The sequence below is a fragment of the Protopterus annectens genome, chromosome 3.part1 (genome assembly GCF_019279795.1).
Source record: "Protopterus annectens isolate FY-2018-M chromosome 3.part1, PAN1.0, whole genome shotgun sequence".
Taxonomy (NCBI): domain Eukaryota; kingdom Metazoa; phylum Chordata; order Ceratodontiformes; family Protopteridae; genus Protopterus; species Protopterus annectens.
In genome coordinates this window covers 1347524936-1347546689 of record NC_056732.1, presented here as the reverse complement: position 1 = coordinate 1347546689, position 21754 = coordinate 1347524936, and the positions used below count along the sequence as shown (strand labels likewise).

Below are 21754 nucleotides of genomic sequence, written 5' to 3'. Positions count from 1 at the left end.
TTCTGTTGACATGTACTGCCCTACTAGTAATTTCATATAGCCACAGCTGGTCTCAAGGTTGAGTTGTTGCCATTTACTAAGTAGTTCAGGGTAAGTGTTGCCAAAATTCGGCATCTTAAGTATACGTAAACCACGTGGAACTACTTTAAAATTAATGCAGGCTTCCATATGCCTACATTGCCATTGTGTATATTTCAGTTTCTCTAGAGTTTGTTCTATTTTCCTCATTAGTTGTACAGCATTAATATTTCTGTCAATATCGCTGGTTCCCCTCTCATTACTTGTTAAATCAATCCTTGATAATTTCAGTAAAGGATTACTGTCAGCTAATAACAGTTTCTTAAACAAAGTTTCATTGGTATCAGTCACAGTGTCAATAAAAGAAAAAGCTGAATTCACCATGTCCTTTTCACTGGTCACTTCCGTCATGTCCCTTGCTACAATGATAAAAATGGAGTTAAGCAAAATGAATCAACCACAAACGGTAAGATGCCTCGAGCAAAATGTAGTTTCAAAATCCAAATAACCTTTTCTTGAGGCACAACACGACAATAAGAAGCTTGACTTTTTATTAAACACACTGAACTAAAGAACAAAAACAATAAAACATCCAGTAAGCACTTTCACATTCTCTTGAATGCTTCATGTTATCAGAGTTAGACTTTCCACATTAAATCCTTCACTTCACAGGTAATCCATAACCTCATTTTCAATTTCCATTACTAACTCTCCTTTCTACTTCCCCTATTACTTTCATATTTTTTGTATTGTAAAATTTTCCATAGCTGGATGCTTTTGCCTGTATTTCTCGTTAAATAACTTTGGTGCTGTTCTTTTTGTACTGATTAGTTTTGCTTTCTCCTTGCATAAATATTGCACCCTATTAAATCTCTTTTTCTTTCCCATGCCTATATTTCATTTTCAGATGTCTCTTGCTCCTCCTGTTTTTCCTTATTAGGGGGACTCATTGTTCCATCATGCTGTGATATAAAGTACAGTTTTGTACCTACCATAAATGTAGATGTCCGATAGGTATGCACCTGCAGTCATAACATATGGGGTTGTCCTGCCTCAGGCAGCCCTTCGGTCGGCCGGATTCCAAAGTCTGGGTCTGGCCTCAGCTGATGTCGCACTTTCCCCGACGTCAGAGCTTCTGGGGTATAAAGGCATCAGCCGACGCCATTTTCCTCAGTGTTTCTTGCCCCAGATGCCAGGTGCCCTCTAGGAAGGCTAAATTTGGATAAATGTTGAAAATTCCAAACAGTAGCAAACAATCTATATATATATATATATACATATATACAAACAAACAAATACACCATAACAGATTCCCCCAGCTAGCTGAAGAAGGGGTAAGCACCCTAGGAGTACCACAGAGGGGAAGGAGGGTGGGTAATCCTGACTGCAGATGCATACCTATCGGACATCTACATTTATGGTAGGTACAAAACTGTACTATGTCCTTCAAGGATGCATCTGCAGTCATAACATATGGGTAGAATACCATAGCCAAACTGGGGGAGGAGGTACTAAGATAAGGATGGTGTATTTAAGATCCCCTGTAAAACTGCAGTTGCAAAACCTGCTCGGGATCTGGAGTATAAAGGTAGATTGTAATGCTTGGCAAATGTATGCACGGAGCTCCAAGTAGCAGCTTCTAAAATGTCCTTGGTAGCCACCCCTCGTAGGAAAGCTGTAGTGGTGGCTGTGGCTCTTGTGGAGTGAGGCCTGATATTTTCAGGAGCTGTCTTTCCATGAAAAGAGTAGCAAAAACGAATGCAATTTCCTATCCATTTTGAAACTGTCTGTTTGGAAATTGCTTTTCCTTGCACTCCAGTTGCATATGCTACAAAAAGTTGGTCAGTTTTTCTGCTGGTTTTAGTTCTGTGCAGATAGTAGCGTAGTTGTCTGTGTACATCCAAGGTGTGCAATAGTTTTTCCCCCCTGTTCTGTGGGTTAGGGAAGAACGTAGGCAAATGGATAGCTTGGTTCAAGGATACCCTGGATACCACCTTTGGCATGAAAGTAGGATTGGTTCTCAGAGACACTCTATCCTGGTAAAAAATAAGGAAAGGCTGCACTGCCATTAATGCCTGTAACTCAGATACTCTTCTTGCTGAAGTGATTGCCAGAAGGAAAGCAGTTTTCCAAGATAAGAACTGTAAGTCTGCTGATGCTGCTGGTTCAAAAGGGGGTAATGTCAATTTTTCCAGCACAAAATTGAGATCCCATGTAGGTAGAGGGGGTCTCCTTGGAGGTTTTACATTTTTGATCCCTCTTAAAAATTGTCTGAGGAGAGGGTGAGAGAAGATGGGTGGATCCATGTTGTACTCTGCTGAAATTGCTGAAGCATGAATCTTAATGGAAGAATAGGACAGGCCATTGCGGAACAGTTCTGCTAAATATTCTAGGATGTGTGCTAGGTTTGCCAGTGTGATATTTATACCCTTTGATGCGCTCCAAATGAGGAATCTCTTCCATTTAGCTGAGTATGTCTTCCTTGTGGAGGGTCTGCGAGCCTCCAGGATAATGTCCTTGACCCTCTGAGATAAAACAGCTTTGTTTTGTTTTAAGCAATTTTCCAGGCAGTTAGCTGCAGTGTTTTCAAGTTTGAATGCAGGGTCTTGAAGTTGTTCTGCGTTAGAAGAAGAGGCCATAGGGGTAGAGGCCATGAGTTCGCCCGAGACATGCTTCTCAGTAGCGGGTACCAGTGCTGCCTTGGCCAGTCTGGAGCTATTAGTATCACCTTTGGCTGTTCCTCCCTGATCTTCAGTAGAACTTTGTACATCAATGGGAGAGGTGGAAAAGCATACACTGTTAGGGCATTCCAGCTGAAAGAGAGAGAGTCCACCCTCCAGGCTTGTGGGTGGTATACTCTTGAGCAGAACTTCTTCAGTTGGTGGTTGAGTGGGGAGGTGAACAGGTCTATCTCTGGCATTCCCCATTTGCTTGTTATGATTTTGAAGATGTCTGGATGCAGCATCCATTCGTGAGCATCCGTGGTAGTTCTGCTTAGGCTGTCAGCTAGTGAATTCTTTTTTCCTGGTACGAATTTGGCCTGCAGCTGGATGTTGAGATTCAGGCCTAGGTTCCACAGATCCATTGCCATCCGGCATAGAGGGTAGGAATGCGTGCCTCCCTGTTTGTTTATGTACCACATGACTGTGGTGTTGTCTGTCCTTATCAGCAGATGTCCTTGCTGGAGGAATGATTTGAATGTCTCAATTGCATGTTTCACTGCCAGCATCTCCTTTAGGTTTATGTACAATTTCAGCTGGTCCTGAGACCATAGGCCTTGGATACACTTGTCCTCCATGTGTGCTCCCCATCCTAGGTCTGAGGCATCCGTGGTGATGGTCTGCCTTGGTTGTGGTTTGTTGAAAGGCAACCCTCTGTTGGTCTGGCAGGCCTGAGCCCACCACAGGAATTCCTTTTTCAGGCATGGAATGATTGGTATCATGGTTTCTAGACTGTGCCTGTGTTGAGACCATACATTCCTTAGGTACCATCGTAATTTTTTCATATGTAGCCTGGCATGCGGGATCAAGATTATGCAGGATGCCATGTAACCCAGGGCCTGCAGGACTTTCCTTGCAGTGAGCTGAGTTTGTCTTGTCAAAGCCATGAAGTAGACTGGAAGTTGCTTTTGTTTTTCTTCTGTGAGAAAAGCCATCTGAGTCATTGTGTCCAGATCCACACCCAGAAATGTTATCCTTTGGGATGGCACTAGTCTTGACTTCTGGATGTTGACTGTGTATCCCAAGGCCTGTAACAGGTGCATGACATAGGCCAAATCCTTTATTAGTTTTGTCTTGTTGTCCGCTTGTATTAGGCAGTCGTCCAGGTATGGATAGATTTGAATTCCCTGAAGCCTGCAATGTGCAATTACTGATGCCAGGCATTTCGTGAATACTCTGGGTGCAGTAGATAAGCCAAAGGGCAATGCTGAGAATTGATAATGCTCTGATCCTGCAAGAAATATGAGGTGTCTTCTGCAATCTGGTCGTATAGGGACGTGCAGGTATGCCTCCTTGAGATCTAGAGTCACCAGCCAAGACTTCTTGCCCAACATGGGAAGAAGTTGCTGTAGGGTCAGCATCTTGAATTTTGGCACAATGAGATATGTGTTTAGTGCGGACAAGTCGAGAATAGGCCTCCATTGGTTTTCTTTTCTTGGTACAAGGAATAGTCTGGAATAAAATCCTTGGCCTTGTTCCATAGATGGTACCCTTTCTATAGCTTTCATCTGAAGTAAATTGTGGATTTGTCTTAAAGCCTCTGGTTTGTGGTTTGGTGGAAGGTTTGGCATTCCGCTCCTTCTTGGAAAAGTGTGGAAGTGAAACCTGTATCCTTTGTCTATGGTTTGCAATGTCCATTTGCCTTTTGTAATGCAATACCAGTTTTTCGAGAATAAAGACAGCTTTCCGCCCAAGGGTGCTTCCAGTTGTTCCCTGGTAGGCGGAATCAGAGTCAAGTCATTGTGTCTGTCCTGTGGAAGTGGTTGTAGTTGTAGCTGTGGCACTACTCCTCTGGTTGGCAGGCTGCCACTGACGACCCCTGTAGGCACCCTTTGATTGACCTCTGCCTCTTGGGCATCTATTCCTGCCCCTCTGTGCTCTGGAGGTGTCTGGAAAGGACCAATTCTTTGAAGGCCAGTTTCTACTGAACCTCGGAGGTTGAACCTGCAGAAAATCCTTTACTGTTTGCACAGATTTTGCTTTTTCTTCCACTTTCTTTAGAATCTCCTGTGCAGGGGAGCCAAATAAACTTTGTTTCTCCATTGGAGCATCTACGAGTTTAGCCTTGACATGGTCTGGAAAGGGTTGCTCTTTTAGCCAGGCATGTCTTCGAATTACTGCCCCAGTCATAGCTGATCTAAATGAAGCCTCCAGTGCATCATAGCCACATTTTAAGAAATGATTACTGACCTGCTGAGAGTTGTGTACCAAATCCTGAAGGGACTTTCGGTCTAAAGGTTCAGTAGAAGAAAGCTTTTTATTTAGCTGATCTAACAAATATTCCTGGTACTGTATCATGTGGAATTGACAGTTCAATGCCCTGGCAGAAAGAGTAGCAGATGTATAAACCTTTTTTCCCCCATCTCTCTAATGCTCTTGACTCTCTTTCAGAGGGTAGGGGGTTTTTGGCAGTGGCAGCTGCAACACCTTTTGGGCCCTGAGATATAGTTTCTGGGTCTGCAGCATGGGCTTTATACAAATGGAAGTGAGAATCCGGGACCCTGTAATATCTGTCAGGTTTGGCAGGGGCCGGGGGAAGAGAGTCAGGGGCAGAACTGACATCATTATATGCATCATCAACTACAGTTAGCACAGGTGGTATGGCTAAAGGCCTATGCTGTGGTAAGTGTAAAAAGGTTCTTAATCTTTTTCTAGAATCAGAGAAATCCTGACCCTGCCATTGAAAGTGTTCCCTCATTGAATGCAAAGTTTCCCCAAAGGAAAATTCTTCAGGAGGGGAGGCAGAAGGAATAGAGTCTTCTGCATCTGAATCCTCATAAGGAGGATATGGCCCTTCCTGATGGTCTGATAAATCAGATCCATCCGAGGAGTAATCTGAGGAGAGAGGTTCAGGGGGTTCAGTCCTAGGCCTTTTGTCAGGAGGAGGGTGGGAGGCCCTGTCTGGGTGAGGTTAGGAACCCCTAATCATGGATATAAGGTCCTCAGCAAGGCTGAGAATCTGAGAACTTGAGGGAGGTCTCTGAGAAGTAGCTTTTGCAGGTAAGGCTTTTGAAATTTTAGCTGCTTTAGCTCTGGAGAAGGCCTTAATAGACATAGAAGCAGGGGGCCTAGCTGCCCCACGTGCAGGAGTAGAAATGTCCAATGGAATGGTGTCGGACAATTCTTGTGCGCTTGCTTCTTCGGTAGGGATTTCTGTAGCCGACGCAGCCGGGGCCTCTCTGGCCTTGGTTGTCGGAGGTATGATTTCGGCAGAAGTAAGAACCGAGGACTCGGTTTCAGCCGAAACCGAGACACTCGCGGTAGGCCTAACCGTGGTTTCAGCCGAAACCGTGGGCCACGAGTGTCGGTCCTTTTCCTTGCGTTTTTTGGCTAAATGTGTAGTCAGAGTCTCCGACGGCATTTTATATGCAAAAGCGGATCCAAAAAACTCTTCTGCAAACTCCGACCGACGTCTAAGCGTCCGTCGGTTGAAGGAGGCACAGGCTAAACAAGCTGATACGTCGTGGTCTGGGCCTAAACAAGGTAAAATAAACAGCCTCTGCAAGGTTTGAACCCAGGACCCTGCACAGTACAGTCACAGTAGTTAACCACTATGCCATCATAGCAATCGGAAATCCTTATGAGGTATTTGTTTCCCACAAGTTAAACAATTATTTACTTTGTCTGACATCGGCTGAGGCAAGAAAGAGTCCCCAATGGGGTACTTAGTTTTTTTAGAAGTCTTCGGTAGCTGAAATCTCTGGATCTGACCGACCGGCACTTGCGAACAGCTTCTGCTTCGGGCACCGCGCGGCAAGAAAGACTGAGGAAAATGGCGTCGGCTGATGCCTTTATACCCCAGAAGCTCTGACGTCGGGGAAAGTGCGACATCAGCCGAGGCCAGACCCAGACTTTGGAATCCGGCCGACCGAAGGGCTGCCTGAGGCAGGACAACCCCATATGTTATGACTGCAGATGCATCCTTGAAGGACATCCTGTGTTAGACTTTCTACACTAAATCTTTTACTTTGCAGGTATTCTATAAATTCTCCTTCTATTTTTTTAATTTCTACTTTATTAATCTTCTGTTCTACATTCCTGCTTTGTGATCTTATTGTTTGTATTGTGAAATTTGCCATAGCTATGTGTCTTTGCCTCCATTTCTCTTCAAATATCTTCGGTGCTACTTTTTTGTATTAATTAATTTGGCTTTCTCCTTTGCATAAGTACTGTACCATATCAGATCTCTCTTTCTTTCCCATGTCCATATTTCTCTTTTATACCTTTCAAAAGTTTCTACATTTTCTTCTTTATATTTTTGCACTTTCTCAGTTGTTTCTTTTTCCAAATGGCCCAAGGTTTATTAGTATATGTAATGTATTTTTCATAAATCCATTGTATTAATGAACAATAATTTGCATTTGAAGCTTTTGACAGTTTTTCTTGTGCAAATATTTTTTCCTTTAATTTCTCTCTTAATCTTTTTGTATATCTTCTGTCCAGAAATTCTGGGATTCTTGTATAATAGTGACAATACATAATTTCTTTCTTAACCTCAATAGTCCACCATGTCATCTTTATGGCTCTTTTTTTGCCAATCAGTTTTTGTGATTTTTGTGGGTTACTACTTCCTTCTACAATGGAGGGCTAGTACCCTCCCCCCCAAGCCTGGCCTAAACACATTATAAGAATATTTCCATGTCTTGAGGATATAACACTGTCATTTTTTTCCAGTCCTGGCACCAGTGCACCTACCAGGATTGGGCACTTTTTATCCTGAGTCTTGTTCACTCAGCTGTTTATTTATTTATTTGACATTTGTTAATCGGGTTAGTCCGACTAGGTGGAGACCCTTTTTCAATCGAGACCTGAGGAAAAAAGCTCCACAAAAACAGCTACACAAAATTTAAATAGATACACAAAATAGTTACACAAAATTCAGATGGACACAGGAGAATAAAATTTTAAAATAAAGTATACAAAAAAAATTTCAAAGCATGAATCAAAAACTGTATAATTTTTTAATTTTTTTTAACTTACTTCTGCCCATGATATATGTTATATAAAACGCAGTGTATATCATTGTCGTATTGGTGAGATTTTGTGAAAACAGGGTCCAACTTGTGAAGATACTCACCAAGACTTGAGGATGAATTCAATTCCAGCAATGCAACTCTCCTTTGCTTGCTTATTTTATCATCTCTCCATTCAAACACCTACTACATGTCTTTTCAGATGTTGGAAGAAACTGGAGCACTCATTGAAAAACCCATCCTGACACAGGGATGATGTGAAGAGTCTGCACATAAGTTACCACTGAGTTCATAGGCTGTTACTGGGCTTGCAGTCCAGGAGACCACTGAGAAGCCTAGCCCAGATTCCCTATTGTCCCTAAGTACTGTGTGGTTAAGTGACTTGCACAAGGGCACACAGTAGGCAAATGAGGGTAGAGCATACCTCTCAACCTCTTAAAGCAAGAAATCTGGACAAAATCATAAATAAAAGTGGGGCAAAGGCCCAATAATAGGGAAACATTTTAAATATTACTGTTACAAACTTAAAAAGTTGATAGACTAGCAGGTTTTGCATTAGGATGAATTTTCTGAAGGGTAGGAAGCCTGAAACTCAAATATCTGTCATTATTTTCTAACTTCAATATTTAATGATCTGCCACTAATTTGCAAGAAAACCACAATTTTATGAAAAATGGATCAAAAATATGAGACAAAAATCTTGACAGTTGAGAGGTCTGGGGTAGAGGGAATCAAACCCTGTACTACAGGACCTACAGCTTACAGCCCTAACTGTCTGTGCTACATATCAGATTCACTTGAGGGCTGAATTGAAGGACAGATTAAGTGCTGGCTGCGAGGCAGCAGCACTAGCCACTGTGTCATTTTCTCCTCATTGCCGAAGAAGTAGTACATTTTATTTGGCAATTGAGAAAAAGAAGCAGCGGTTACTGGTAACCATATAGTACTGTGGGTATGAATAACACATTTTAATATGATGAATGAGAAAATCAGCAGAAATAGGCAGGACAGAAACTAACAATCTTGGGGTGCAGCTTAATGAATAGTATAACCAGTGGTCAAAATGCCCAGAATTGTGCCATACTACAATCTAGCTTCAAACCAGTTTACAGCTGACGCCACAGGAATCTTTGTTTCAGTGCTAGCAATAATAGCAACAAGAAGTCACCACCATGAAATGATAGTATTTCACTGATACTAGTTGTACTGTACTACAGTCAGAATACCCTAATTAAACTGTGTTGTTTGTTCTCATGTGACATTGCTGCCATGTTTCTTAATAATTTCTTTATTCAATTCCAGGGTCTTTTTGCAATCTGTGGCTTGTTGACAGGTTGTTATTTTTGCTGCTGTCTCTGTTGCTGCTGTAACTGCTGCTGTGGGAAATGTCGGCCCAAAGGACCTGGAGAGGAAGACTATGAGTACTACGTATCACCTGAGGACTTAGAAGAACAAATCAAAACAGACATGGAGAAAGGTACTCTTCAATCATGTACTTCATACACATGTACAACTGGACTTGATGCTGCATTTACAAATAACCCAGTGACCTTCTATATTATTTATTTATTTATTATTTACTTACATTTGTTGACCAGGAATGTCCGACTGGACACAGGTCCATTTTCAGCGGAGGCCCGGGGAGAAAATCTCCACAAATTAAAATATTACAGACATAGTTACAGATGAAGAATCCTAGCAATTAAAATATTACAAACATAGTTACAGATGAAGAACATAGTACATTCAGTAGATAACTAGCATCTGTTCTATCCACGAAGTCATAGCAGATATTAACAATTGTTACAATAAGAAGTTACTGCCATATAATAAGTAGATAGGCATGGAAGTATCAGAGCTTGCTGTAATCAAAGGTAGTTTGTGGGGTGGAAGACAGGTTCAGGTGCATAGCAAAGAAGTAAATTATAAGTAATTGCTGCCTTGGAAACAGACAGTGTAGCATTAAATGTAGCAATCCATATTAGTTTTCAGAAACAGCTTCTTCAACAGTAGATGTCATATTATGTATAATTATTATTTTTACCAAAAAGACTATGGAAGACTGAATAACAAAACCCTGAACCACAAACTCTGAAATCAAAAAGTTGGAATTGCATTTTTCTGAGAATGTCCATAATCTACATATAGATGTTGCAGTTCTGAAGTTGGTAAGGTAGTGCAGTGATTAGAAATGCTGCCTCACAGCTCTGGCTTCTCTTGTCTACTTCCCAGCTGGGCTGCCCATTGTGTTGAGTGTGCCTGTCTACCCTGTGGCCACATATTTGTGGTTTCTCACTGCATGCTTTATTTTGTGTGTGTGTGTGTGTGTGTGTGTGTGTGTGTGTGTATGTGTGTGTGTGTGTGTGTGTGTGTGTGTGTGTGTGTGTGTGTGTGTGTGTGTGTGTGCGTGTGTATGGTGGCTCCAGGTTCCTTTAGATGTTAAGTCACAATGGGGGCATATTACCTAGCTGGATAGTCTTGTATCCAAATGAAATGTCAGAGTAACTTTTTCAGAATAATATGTCATGACCATCAGCTACTACACAATGTACTTAGCCAGTAATTTCATGTAAAAAACAGTCTATCTTACAGGACTGCCAAATCACATCTTTCAGAACCTTACACTTGGGTTTTCCTAATCTAAATCTCTGAATGCAGATACCCTTCATCTTTATTTTCTAAAACTCTTTTCTCCGGAATCAGGCCACTGATACTCTTGAATCTTTCCCTTGCTGTCACCAACAGACAAAGGTAAACTAACTGATAAAATGTCATGTTTGCCTGAAAAAGGGCCTCTGACACTTTAAATCACTTCTACTCAGAAATCAACTGCACTTATTTGGTAACCTCACGACAGCCTCCACAAAACAACAAATTATCCAAACAAAATAACCTTTATACAGTTAAAAATTCACAAGGTAACCTCTAGAGAAATATATGTAGATCCTGAAGGTTAGGACCTTGAACTTTTAATGTATATTGACTTCTCAACTTCTACATGAAACAAGTAATTTATTTGCGTATTCTCTGCTTTCCTTTAGAAATGGTCACTTACTCTCCAGCATATATTTTTTTCATAGAGAAGATTTTAGTAAGATTTGCACATTTATATAGACATCTTCAACCAGCTACTCTAGCAAAATATACCTGTAAGGTTTGAAATATAAAAACAGAGGTGTTCCAGTTTGTAATAACATTACAAGGAGATATAAATGAGGCTGTCAAATTGCCAAATGTAAACTCCACCCACAAATTAGTGCTGCAGTGAATAAATGGACTGGGCTAAGAGGGTACAACATTCCATCTGACAGATCTAAACCAGCATTTATACCACCATCAATATACCTGATGGTGGTATAAATGCTGGTATCAGAAAAAAATATCTATTCATTCTCACTAAGGCTCTACTTTGATCTAGATTTATTTTATTTACTACTTATTTAGTGTTTACTAACTTTATAGGCAGATCTGCAGTGGTGTTCTTTAAGCTATGACTTGGGTCATATGGAAAATGGAGCTACACACAAGCAGTTAAGCCATTCATTATAATAGATTCATAGTTTCATGCTAGGCTGTTGTTCCAGTGGACCATTTTTAGCCTAGCCAACAAGCCTACCTATTTACCAAGACATGAATTAATACTATGCCCTGGCACAGATTTGGCCACTTTAGAAAAGAGCTAGAGGGGCTAGAGTTTGAGTATATTTATGACTACACATCCAATTAACCAGGTTATGCTAAAAAGGGTCACGGAGCTATTTTGCTTTACCACTCAGGGGAGTCTATTCTGCAAAATAGGTATTTTCTGTGAAAGATGTCTAGTCCTCCAACAAGTCCAATTTATGTTCTGGAGGACATTAAAGTCTCCTGAGTGGCTGTTTAGGGTGGTATTAGTTTTGTTGATGTGTAGCAGATTACATAGGACCAGATCTTTCCAGGCTGATAGGCAAGGCAGAAAGCTCTTCTCAACAGTCGCCAAAAAACAGAAAAGAGTGAGAGCAGTTTAAGTTGGTCAGGGTAATTCGAGGAGGGGATGCCCTTGGGAAGGAAACACTGAAGCCTCTCAAGTTGTCATGCCTTTCCAAGTTCATTCCAATTTGCCTAATAAGGGAGGAATAGATATGGAAAAGGACTTCTTTGAATGCTGAAAATATGGCCCTGGTGACCATTCTGGCTATATAAAAGGATTTCCTAGCAATCATTGGAGAGAATATGTATGCCATCTGTAGTATTTATGACAGCTCTGAGTTTCAATCATCAGCAAACTTCATCAGCCACAGGCTTTTGGTGTCTAGTCTAACATCAGAGAAGTAGGTACAAAGATGAGTGGTCCCAAGACTGATCCCTGACGGACACCTCTGGTAACTACTCTTTTAGGTAAGAGTATGCCTGCAACACTAACAGACTGGGTTCTGTCAGGGAATTGGTTAACTATCCAGCTGGTAACTTAGGGCTTACATTTAATTAGATTATCTTATCAATGGTGCCTGAGTTAAGAATTGTATTGAAGCCTTTGACCAAGTCCAGATATGACAAGTAAATTATTCATCTGAATCTAATGCCCTAGTGGCCTGTTCAAAAAGGTCCACCAGAATTAAGGGGCAGGATCTGCCTTTAACAAACTCAAACTGGTTAGGATCCAGAGTTTGAAGACTGCCTATGTCCTTGTAAATGCTGGGGCAATTATTTATTCTACTTCTGTAAGCACTAATTTTTAAGAGCTGAAGTTAATGAGGGAAAAAACTGGGTGGTCATTGTAACTGCTTCTGTTGCTGCTGCAGTTACTGGCATTAGTTCAGTTATATTTATTTATTCATTCATTCATTTTTATTTTATTTTTCCTCCTAGAAAGAGCCATGGTAGTGAGGAGAAAGGAAATGTCCACTCCAGTAAAGGATTTCAGTCTCGGCACATGGATTTTGCATACAAATAGGCCCTTCTTTTTTACTGGGCTTTCCCTGTACATTTCACCCCTTTGGAACATTGAGGGTCTTTGATTTCCCAAACCCATTCCCTAAAACATATTACTCTACTGTTCCTATTATACACTTAACCACTGAACCAGAAAAACAGAGAAAGTTTCACAGCCATGTCTAGAAAGGCCTTAAATCAGGACAGTGTTGCTGAACAAATCAAGCTCTACAAAGTCCGAAACTGAGTTGCACCAAGCCATCTTCATTTAGACCTTTAATGAAAACCTCTGTAACAAAAATTTTTTTGCTATCTGTTTAACATCTGCCAGTTCTTACTTTATCCTAACCTGTAAGATAGCACTTATGAAAATATGCATATAAGAAGGGCTGCCACCAAGTTCAGCACAGCCCACACTCCTATTTTATTATGTCTGACCAGTTCTATCATACTCATGTATTATAATACCATCTATTTCATAATGATGCTTGCAGCTTACTTTTAGCATTTCTTTTCATAACATTGTGATCTCTGTATGCTCTGTTACCTTTTATCATTAACTATTAGTTTAACATTAATTATTGTTGTAAATCACAACCAAGGCTGAGACTGCAATTGGTCAATTTTTTCTCTTTTTTTCATTAAATGCTTTACTGAAAAAAACAAAACTGAACAAACAAGAGATAAATGGATAAGCAACACTGAGAATGAACTATAAAACATATAATAATTATTCACAGCATGTAGAACACAGATATAAGCTCAGCATATTAGATAAATCACAAATAATTAAGCGTCCATTCTTCAGACAATATGATTTTCAGGCGCTGATTGCTACTATAAAGCTAGATGTGTTGTTTATATCACAAAAGACCCCATAGCCCTAATGATACCAGAATATGGTGAGTTTAGGATTTTCAAGGGGTACAGGCTCTATTACATCACCAGACAGCTTGGCATATAATCTATCCCATTCACTAGACAAAATTGGTCAGTTTTTGATCATTGCTCTAATCTGGTTAATAAAAATAAATAACTAAATGTCAAAAGCCTTTGAAAAACCCATGCTTAGAGTTGCAAGTCGATTCAAGATGGTTGCAGTTCTTGTTTGTGAGCAGCTTTTTCAAGAATCTTAGCCAAAAGGTTATAAGAAGAGTTGTAGGACTGAATTTCCTAAATTCTCAAGATGGCCCTTTTGGTGGAGATGTATGGCAATAGCTTTCTCCCGTATATGAGGAATGATCCCTTCTCTAAGGCTATGATTAATCAGGAATTTGACAGAGGCAGTCATGTGGCAGGGGTAGTGAGATGACTGTACAAAAAAGACCATCAGTTACAGCCATTAAAGATACTTCATTACTGAAAAAAGTTTCTTAATGAAATTCTTTCTTGGCTTTACCGCTGAATGTTTTGCACAGGATATGATTTTCTGAGTGGTGCTATGGCCTGAGCTTCAGGCATTGGTAAAGGAAACACAGAGTGGTGCTATGGTCTGAGCTTCAGGCATTGATACAGGAAACACAGAGTGGTGCTATGGTCTGAGCTTCAGGCATTGATACAGGAAACACAGTGTGGTGCTATGGTCTGAGCTTCAGGCATTGGTAAAGGAAACACAGGTGGTGCTATGGTCTGAGCTTCAGGCATTGGTACAGGAAACACAGTGTGGTGCTATGGTCTGAGCTTCAGGCATTGGTAAAGGAAACACAGTGTGGTGTTATGGTCTGAGCTTCAGGCATTGGTAAAGGAAACACAGTGTGGTGCTATGGTCTGAGCTTCACGCATTGGTACAGGAAACACAGTGTGGTGCTATGGTCTGAGCTTCAGGCATTGGTAAAGGAAACACAGTGTGGTGCTATGGTCTGAGCTTCAGGCATTGGTAAAGGAAACACAGTGTGGTGCTATGGTCTGAGCTTTAGGCATTGGTACAGGAAACACAGTGTGGTGCTATGGTCTGAGCTTCAGGCATTGATACAGGAAACACAGTGTGGTGCTATGGTCTTAGCTACGGCATTAGTAGAGGAAACAGAGCCTAAATTGTCAATGACTGAGTTTTTAGGAAACTCCAAGAAAGGTGGAGAGCACTAGAGATATGACCAACTTTTAGAAGTATATGGATTACAATCTAGAAGTCTTTGGGGTTTGGGGTCTTCAAAATTAAGCTGTTTCATGCACAGCAGTATATTCCACAGTTTTTTTTTCAACAGATTTCTGTAGGCATTTTATTCCATTTCTAGGGAGATGGACTGTCAGGATATTTATCATTCCATATTTATAGTTCATATGTCCCTAGGCCAGTACACTTGTGGGCCAGTTATAGCATTGTCAATTTCCCTTTTTATGCTTGAAATAACATACCCCATATGGTTATAGATAGGCATTACCCATCCCATTGTCAATAATTATATCCATCCATCCATCCACAGCCCCTTTTTCCCATTTTTATACATGGGATGGGGTGCCACTTCATCACTGACAATCATCTAGAGTCAAGGTCCACACAACTGGGTGGCTAACCTTACCACAGTAGTTTTTCCACACCGCACACACTGACATGCATACTCATACTTATGGCCAAGTTAGTGTGTCCAGTCTGTACTACTTATCCCTAATAACAATAACTGGGATCATACCATAAATAATTTGAGGGGGACCTATGCATGGGATAAAGTATTAAGGAGCTCCCTCTGTTCAGTAGTGGTACAGGGGGCAGTCCTGAGGTAAGTTTTCTGTTTCCCATCCATAGAGCCAAATTGCACTTGAAAATGGACAAATGGAAAGTCTGTTCCACAGCAGTGATATCCTCTGTGAAATATATCAGTCCCTCCAAACTGTCTTGCTGATTATGCAGAAGATGTTTAGATCCCTAGACTGAGCATTTCTGATGCCATTTGACTTGCTGATGTGCAGTAAATCCATCAGTAACACGTTGATGGATGCCTTGTGTGCCAGACACAGATGTCCTCTTAGCAATCTGTAGGACACCAAGTATAGTGACAGGGCTTTGAGTTGGTCCATGTAGGACATGTTGCTTAGGCCTTGTATGTTATGCTTGTGGGTGTTCCAGTTGTTGCATGTGTCTGGACAAATACATGGCAAAGGGAGCACTATATTCAATTACTGGCCTAATTAGGAATCTGTAAAAAGAGAAATGACATCCCTAGAGCTGGACATAATCCGTTTGTTTATAAGCAGTGTGGGTCAAAAGTTAGGTAACAGTCCACATTAAGTTTCAAAATCCTGAACAACTGGGTCAACTCTTAGGAGGTGTATTGTCAATGTGGTTGCTCCCTGCTGTAGATGACTTCCTGAAGGATACAGTAATGCAGTTTTTGGCATTTAGATTCAGACCATTATTTTGACACCAGTTATTTATTTGACATAAACCTTCCTGCAGGATGATGGCTAAATCATTTGGGGATTCAATGACTGCTCCTAGCTGACAGTCATCTGCAAATTTAAGTCAGCCAGAGCCTTTTAGTATTGACTTTTACTTCAGAAAACTAGATATCAAACAGTGGAGATCCTAGCACAGAACGCTGGGGGACTCCACTGCTGAATGGTCTCTTTGTGGAGGTAATTTCCCCTATTTTGATTATATGTGTCATATCTATGAGCCAGCTGGCAATCCAGCGGGTGACACAGCTCTAATTTTGGTATTGTTGGTTATGACCAGCATAGAGAATGGAATCCTGTAAAGGAGGGCTATTTATTTTAATCAGCTGTACCTTGGAGGGTCAGTAGAGTTCAGAATATCCTGGGTGATAGAATTAAAAAGTGGAGACCAGATTCCTTTGAAGGAAGTCTTTTTTAGGTGAGCCAAGACTGCAGAGTCTGCTCTGCAAATAAGGCAAGACAGGTAACCATCATTGATATTCTTGGAATGTCCAACTTTCAAGAATTAATGCTTGGATTGAATTTTTCCAGACATCATATTTTATACATGAGAACAAATGACCCAGCCAGGTATAATTTCCATTCTAATGAACTGTCAACCTTAACGGGAAGCAAGATAGCTTTGCAGATGCCATGAAATTTCACTATATATGAATACTTATGCAACAGCGATTCACATCAGTGTTCATTTAACTAATGACAGTGGTTTTAGATATTATATTCAGGGAAATCTAACCAAAATAATCTTCAAAAGATATACCTGATGGATGGATGGATGGATGGATGGATGGATGGATGGATGGATGGATGGAGATACAAATTGTCTGTTTTACAGCTTCCTACAGGAACTTTGATAATGACAGAATTTCTCCCAGTGACAGCTGGAGCATGCTTGGGGCAGAGGGAGCAGTTAAGATTCCTGTTCACAATAGGGATACCAAGATTTTTGAAAAAAGTCATTGAATGATATGGAGAAACCAGAAGATTTGTCTACAGAAACATTTGTTTCTAACAAGGTTTATGATATGGTGACAACATCAGTCTGAGTTGTACAGGTCAAAAAGAACATGTCATTGTTCATATTTAATGAATTTACAGCTCACATTAGTTTGAATAAGTTTCACACTGGCAGGTGAGATCAACATGGAGTCCATGGAGGAAAATATAATGCCTGGGTTCCAAGACTCAAGACCAGGGTTTATATAGCTATCCTCAGAGATATTCACTTTGGTCACTAGCCACTATACCCATTCAAGTCTAGATGGCTAGTAAAAGCATTTTTTCATAGCTGGGAGAGGGCTCTTTATCTATCAGATTGCCACTTTCCAATGGAGTTAATATAGTTTAGAGTAGGTTCAGAAGAGACAGGAACATATATGAGTGGCGCCTTCCTCATCATGAAGAGTAATACCAACTATAGATTATCACATTGTGAGGCACATATCATAAATATTCTTAGTCCATAGTATGAGCTTTGCCTAATATAGTAATAAAGACCAGCCGAAAAATATACATAACAGGCAAACTGGTCTATGCTAATAGTTGAAGTGAAGATAGCAGCCCTGGATATGCAACTAGAGAGAAAACAGTACTAAAAGCATGAATGAATGAATTGATATGTGGCTCTGTCCAGCTGCACAGGGCAGGAGAAGCACCAAGTAGAAGTTTCTCAAGGTCTCCAAATTGAGCAGGCTGTTCTTCAGCAAGGACTCCAGCCTGTTGGCCTTAAACCAGTTAAAGAATAGTAGGATGGAACCTGCTTTATCTCTCTTTATATCTATCTATATCTATATATCTATATCTATATCTATATATGGGTCTACCTGATAACACCGACATGCCAAAACACCGACAACGAAATAACCGACACCACAAAACCGAAAGTTCAAAATCAAGAAACTTCACATGCCCGACAAACCACAATCCTGACAATCAACAAAATACAGACCTTATCCGAAAAACACACACACAACACAAGCACAACAAAAACCTTACAAGCCTACACTAAACCTTACATATACGACTATCTATGCACTAACCTTAACCCAAACCCTAACCCTAAGGTCCGTCACTATCACACTCTTACCTTACCCGCACCCTAACCCTAACTCACTTAATCCGCCCCAACCCTAAAGTCCATCACTATCGCACACTTACCTTACCTGCACCCTAACCCTAACTCACTTAATCCCCACTAACCCTAAAGTCCATCACTATCGCACACTTACCTGACCCACACTCTAACGTCCCTCACTATCACACACTTACCTTACCCGCACCCTGACCCTAACATCCGTCCCTATCGCACACTTAACTTATCATGTTGGTGTTCTCAGCATCGGGCTTTTCAACTGTCGGTCTTCTCCGTTGTCGATTTTCCAGTGTCAGTTATCTTGTTGTCTGTGTTTTCCGCTTTCGGCATAATCAGGTAGACCCATATGTGTGTGTGTATATATGGGTCCCCTTCACATGGTCGACAGTTCATATAATCGACACTCATTTGGTTGACAGTTCATTTGGTCAACAAGCAGATTTGCCCCCTTCCCCAATGTTGTGCAACCCTGGAGTTGATATATATAGTTAGGGGGGATGTGGGGGGCGAAGCCCCTCACCTAAAATGCTTGTCGATCAAATGAACTGTCGACCAAATAAACTGTTGACCATATGAACTGTCGACCATGTCAGGTAGACCCGTATATATATATATATATATATATATATATATATATATATATATATATATATATATACATATATACACACACACACACACACACACACACACACACACACACAAACAGATATGAAATAAAAAAAAAATCCCACATAGAATGGTAGAATGGAACATGCTTAATAGCTGATCTGGTGCTTCGGCAAACATTCTTCAAAGATTAAGAGACCATAAAACACAAGTTATAAACAGTGTTGACTAATTAACAAAGTACCATTTAGACCATAAATGCAATCAACAAATACACTAAAAGATCAATAAAAAAGTAGGAGACAACGAAACATACAAACATGCACTACAGTTGATCAATATACAAATTTACTTCATTGTTAATTCTAAAATATGGAGGTGTATTGAATTTCATAATACCACCTGACTCTTTTGTAAGGAAGATCTTAACTCCTTTTCACCCTACTCTTTATAGAAAGCCTGTCCTATGATAATAGTCTTTAAAAGGGAGGCATCTGAAGCATGTAGTGCACCAATCTGAACTGCAAGAGAATTTCCACTGTATTATTTCTTATATTCCATAGAAGATGCTCTGAGAGTTCAGAGGTAAAACTTTGATAGTTTTACCAGTATATATCATGCCACAGCTCATAAATTATAGCTGCAATATCATGATAAAATAATATTTTTATACTTAGATACCATATGAGGACATACTTTGAACTTTATACAAGTGACAGTGATAGTTCCTTAGCTATATTAGCACTTGCTCTTTCATACATATTTGTAAAGTAATATCAGCAAACCTGACACATTTCTTAAAAGAAAAAAATGTAAAGTAGAAAGTAATGTAGTGAGTGTACTGTTTACTAAAATTACATGCTAGTACTTACAAAATGTTTGATCAAGATCATTAAGTAAAACTGTATTTAGTATATAATAAAACTTTTTTACTTCTGACAGTTTCAAATTGGTCAGTATTAATTAGTGCACCACCCTGGTAATTAAATAAATAAATATGATCTTTCATAAAAAACATACACATTTACATCCAATACTTCATTTCTATTGTGTAAACATTTCCATTATCCCTCTGAAATGGCATCAGTACTGTATCCTGTCATTATAAACATTCTGATGTTGTTAAGCTTGTCACATGACCAACTTTATGACCAATTATAAATTAGTGGATAATACACAAATCAAACATAAGAGACGGAAGGCGCACCAGAAGTAAACTTTTGTAGCTGATGCAACGGTAGATTCTTCTACACAGAGATGGCTCCTCTACAAACTGTTATAGGCTCATCACCCTCACCAGCCACACATGCAAAACCATGAATTGTGTCATTGCAGAGCTCATTTATGTGGATAAAGGTGAATTAATTGACCTAGATTCCAATCAGTTTAGCTTTTTACTGAAAATCAGGTCCTGTGTATTGAAATTAGAAAGCATCGTTGAAAAGGTTTCAGAGGCTGAGCAAAGCTGGCACTAAGTGCAAGCTGTTCATCTTGACCTGGCTAAAACTTCTGACACTATCACTCATGCTGGTATTACTGAAAAATTGCACAAAATATAATGCAAACCTCTAAATTATCTATTGGATTGTAAATTGGGTGTCTAACAGACCTCGAGTTGTGAAAGTTGCTAGTACCCTCTTATAACAAGTGTGCTTCCACAAAGATCAGCATTGAACCCTCATCTCTGTGGCATTTATTTTACAAATATCCATGTTAATACCGAAGAAGTGTGGTTGACCAAATATACTAATGACTGCAAGCTGTGCCCTTTTATCTGCTCATCCACTGATACTAAACAACTGAAACAACAGTTAGAATATTCACAAACCTGCTGAGCAGAAAATGGTCACAAGCTACATTAAAAAGCCACAGTGTAGTACTGTTTGGCTAAACAGCTGTTCCTGCCTCATGCATTATAAATGCTGCTCCGTCTGAGAGAGACACTGTCAGAATAGACTCGGGTACTTACATGGACAGCTCTTTCTCTGTCTCTTTCTCTCTCATTTAATCACCATGTTTCTAGCACTGTGAGGAAATCCTTCTGTCTGGCCCAGTTTATTTCCAAGGGACTACTCACAAAATCTAAAGCAGTCATCCTGCTGCTGTACTCCTCCCTCAACAAACCCATCACAGAATGCAGTGCCCCATTTAGTATGTACAAATCCAAGCATATTACACAACTGAAAAGGCCCTAGAGATTTATAACCAAGAATATTAAAGACATTAAATCCTTCAACTATCCAGAGAGATTAGGATGGCTCTCTCTATAATCAGTAGCCTACTGTCTGCTGTGAGATAACTTATGTGTCAATTTTTAAGCCATGAAAGTCCAAATCCTGTTTGACCTCATACTCCTTTGCAAAACTATTTTCTCTACAAACAGACATACTAGCAACAAAAAAGACTTGGTAAAGAACAGGTTCCTCACTCAACATTTTCCCAGTATATCAAATAAGCTACCACTACAAGTTAACCAAAAATACTACTTTTGCTGCATTTAAGGCTAATCTTGATGTTTGGATGGGTAGATACAGATTTACTCCAGAGTTATCACATGTGACTTTGCTTGATTGGGAGGTGAGTACTATTAACTGTTCAAAAAGGGTGTCAAGAAATTTTAATTATTTATTTTCAAAGATGTATATGGCTAGCAATCTAATGGAGTCCACAACTGCTTGCTTAGTAGTGTTACTATGTCTCTACAAACTAAAATGTATAATAGTTGATAAAAAAATAAATGAACAGCAGTAATGCACTGAACAACCAGTATAATGGAGATAAAAGTGTAAATTAATGAGAAGCAACAACCAATGTCGTTAGAAGCTCTAACATCCATGACCTCATCCCTATCAACCTAGGCCCTCCCTGTACTTCCCCCTGCATCTCCTCATCCCTAGTTAACTCAGACCACAAATTAGTCATCTTTTCTGTCAGGCCTAGTTGTACTACCACATCAACAAATAAGTCCATCTTTAGGCACTTCTCCAGGGCAAGCCTACTTTATCTAGTAAAAGACACATGCACAGTTCCCAGCAATC

The 21754-nt window shown here is 40.1% G+C and overlaps 2 protein-coding genes across 11 annotated transcripts in view; one reads left to right on the top strand and one right to left on the bottom strand.

Annotated features, from left to right (window-relative positions):
- The window catches only part of THEM6 (thioesterase superfamily member 6), an 838692-nt gene that overhangs the window by 679051 nt on the left and 137887 nt on the right, over window positions 1–21754 (bottom strand). The window lies entirely within an intron of this gene.
- Window positions 1–21754, top strand: part of DNAJC5B (DnaJ heat shock protein family (Hsp40) member C5 beta) — a 534023-nt gene that overhangs the window by 401155 nt on the left and 111114 nt on the right. For all 4 annotated transcript variants that reach the window (XM_044067379.1, XM_044067381.1, XM_044067380.1 and 1 more), the window contains one exon: window positions 9014–9188. In XM_044067379.1, coding sequence (XP_043923314.1) covers window positions 9014–9188 — 175 coding nt within the window. The remainder of the gene's footprint in view (window positions 1–9013; window positions 9189–21754) is intronic.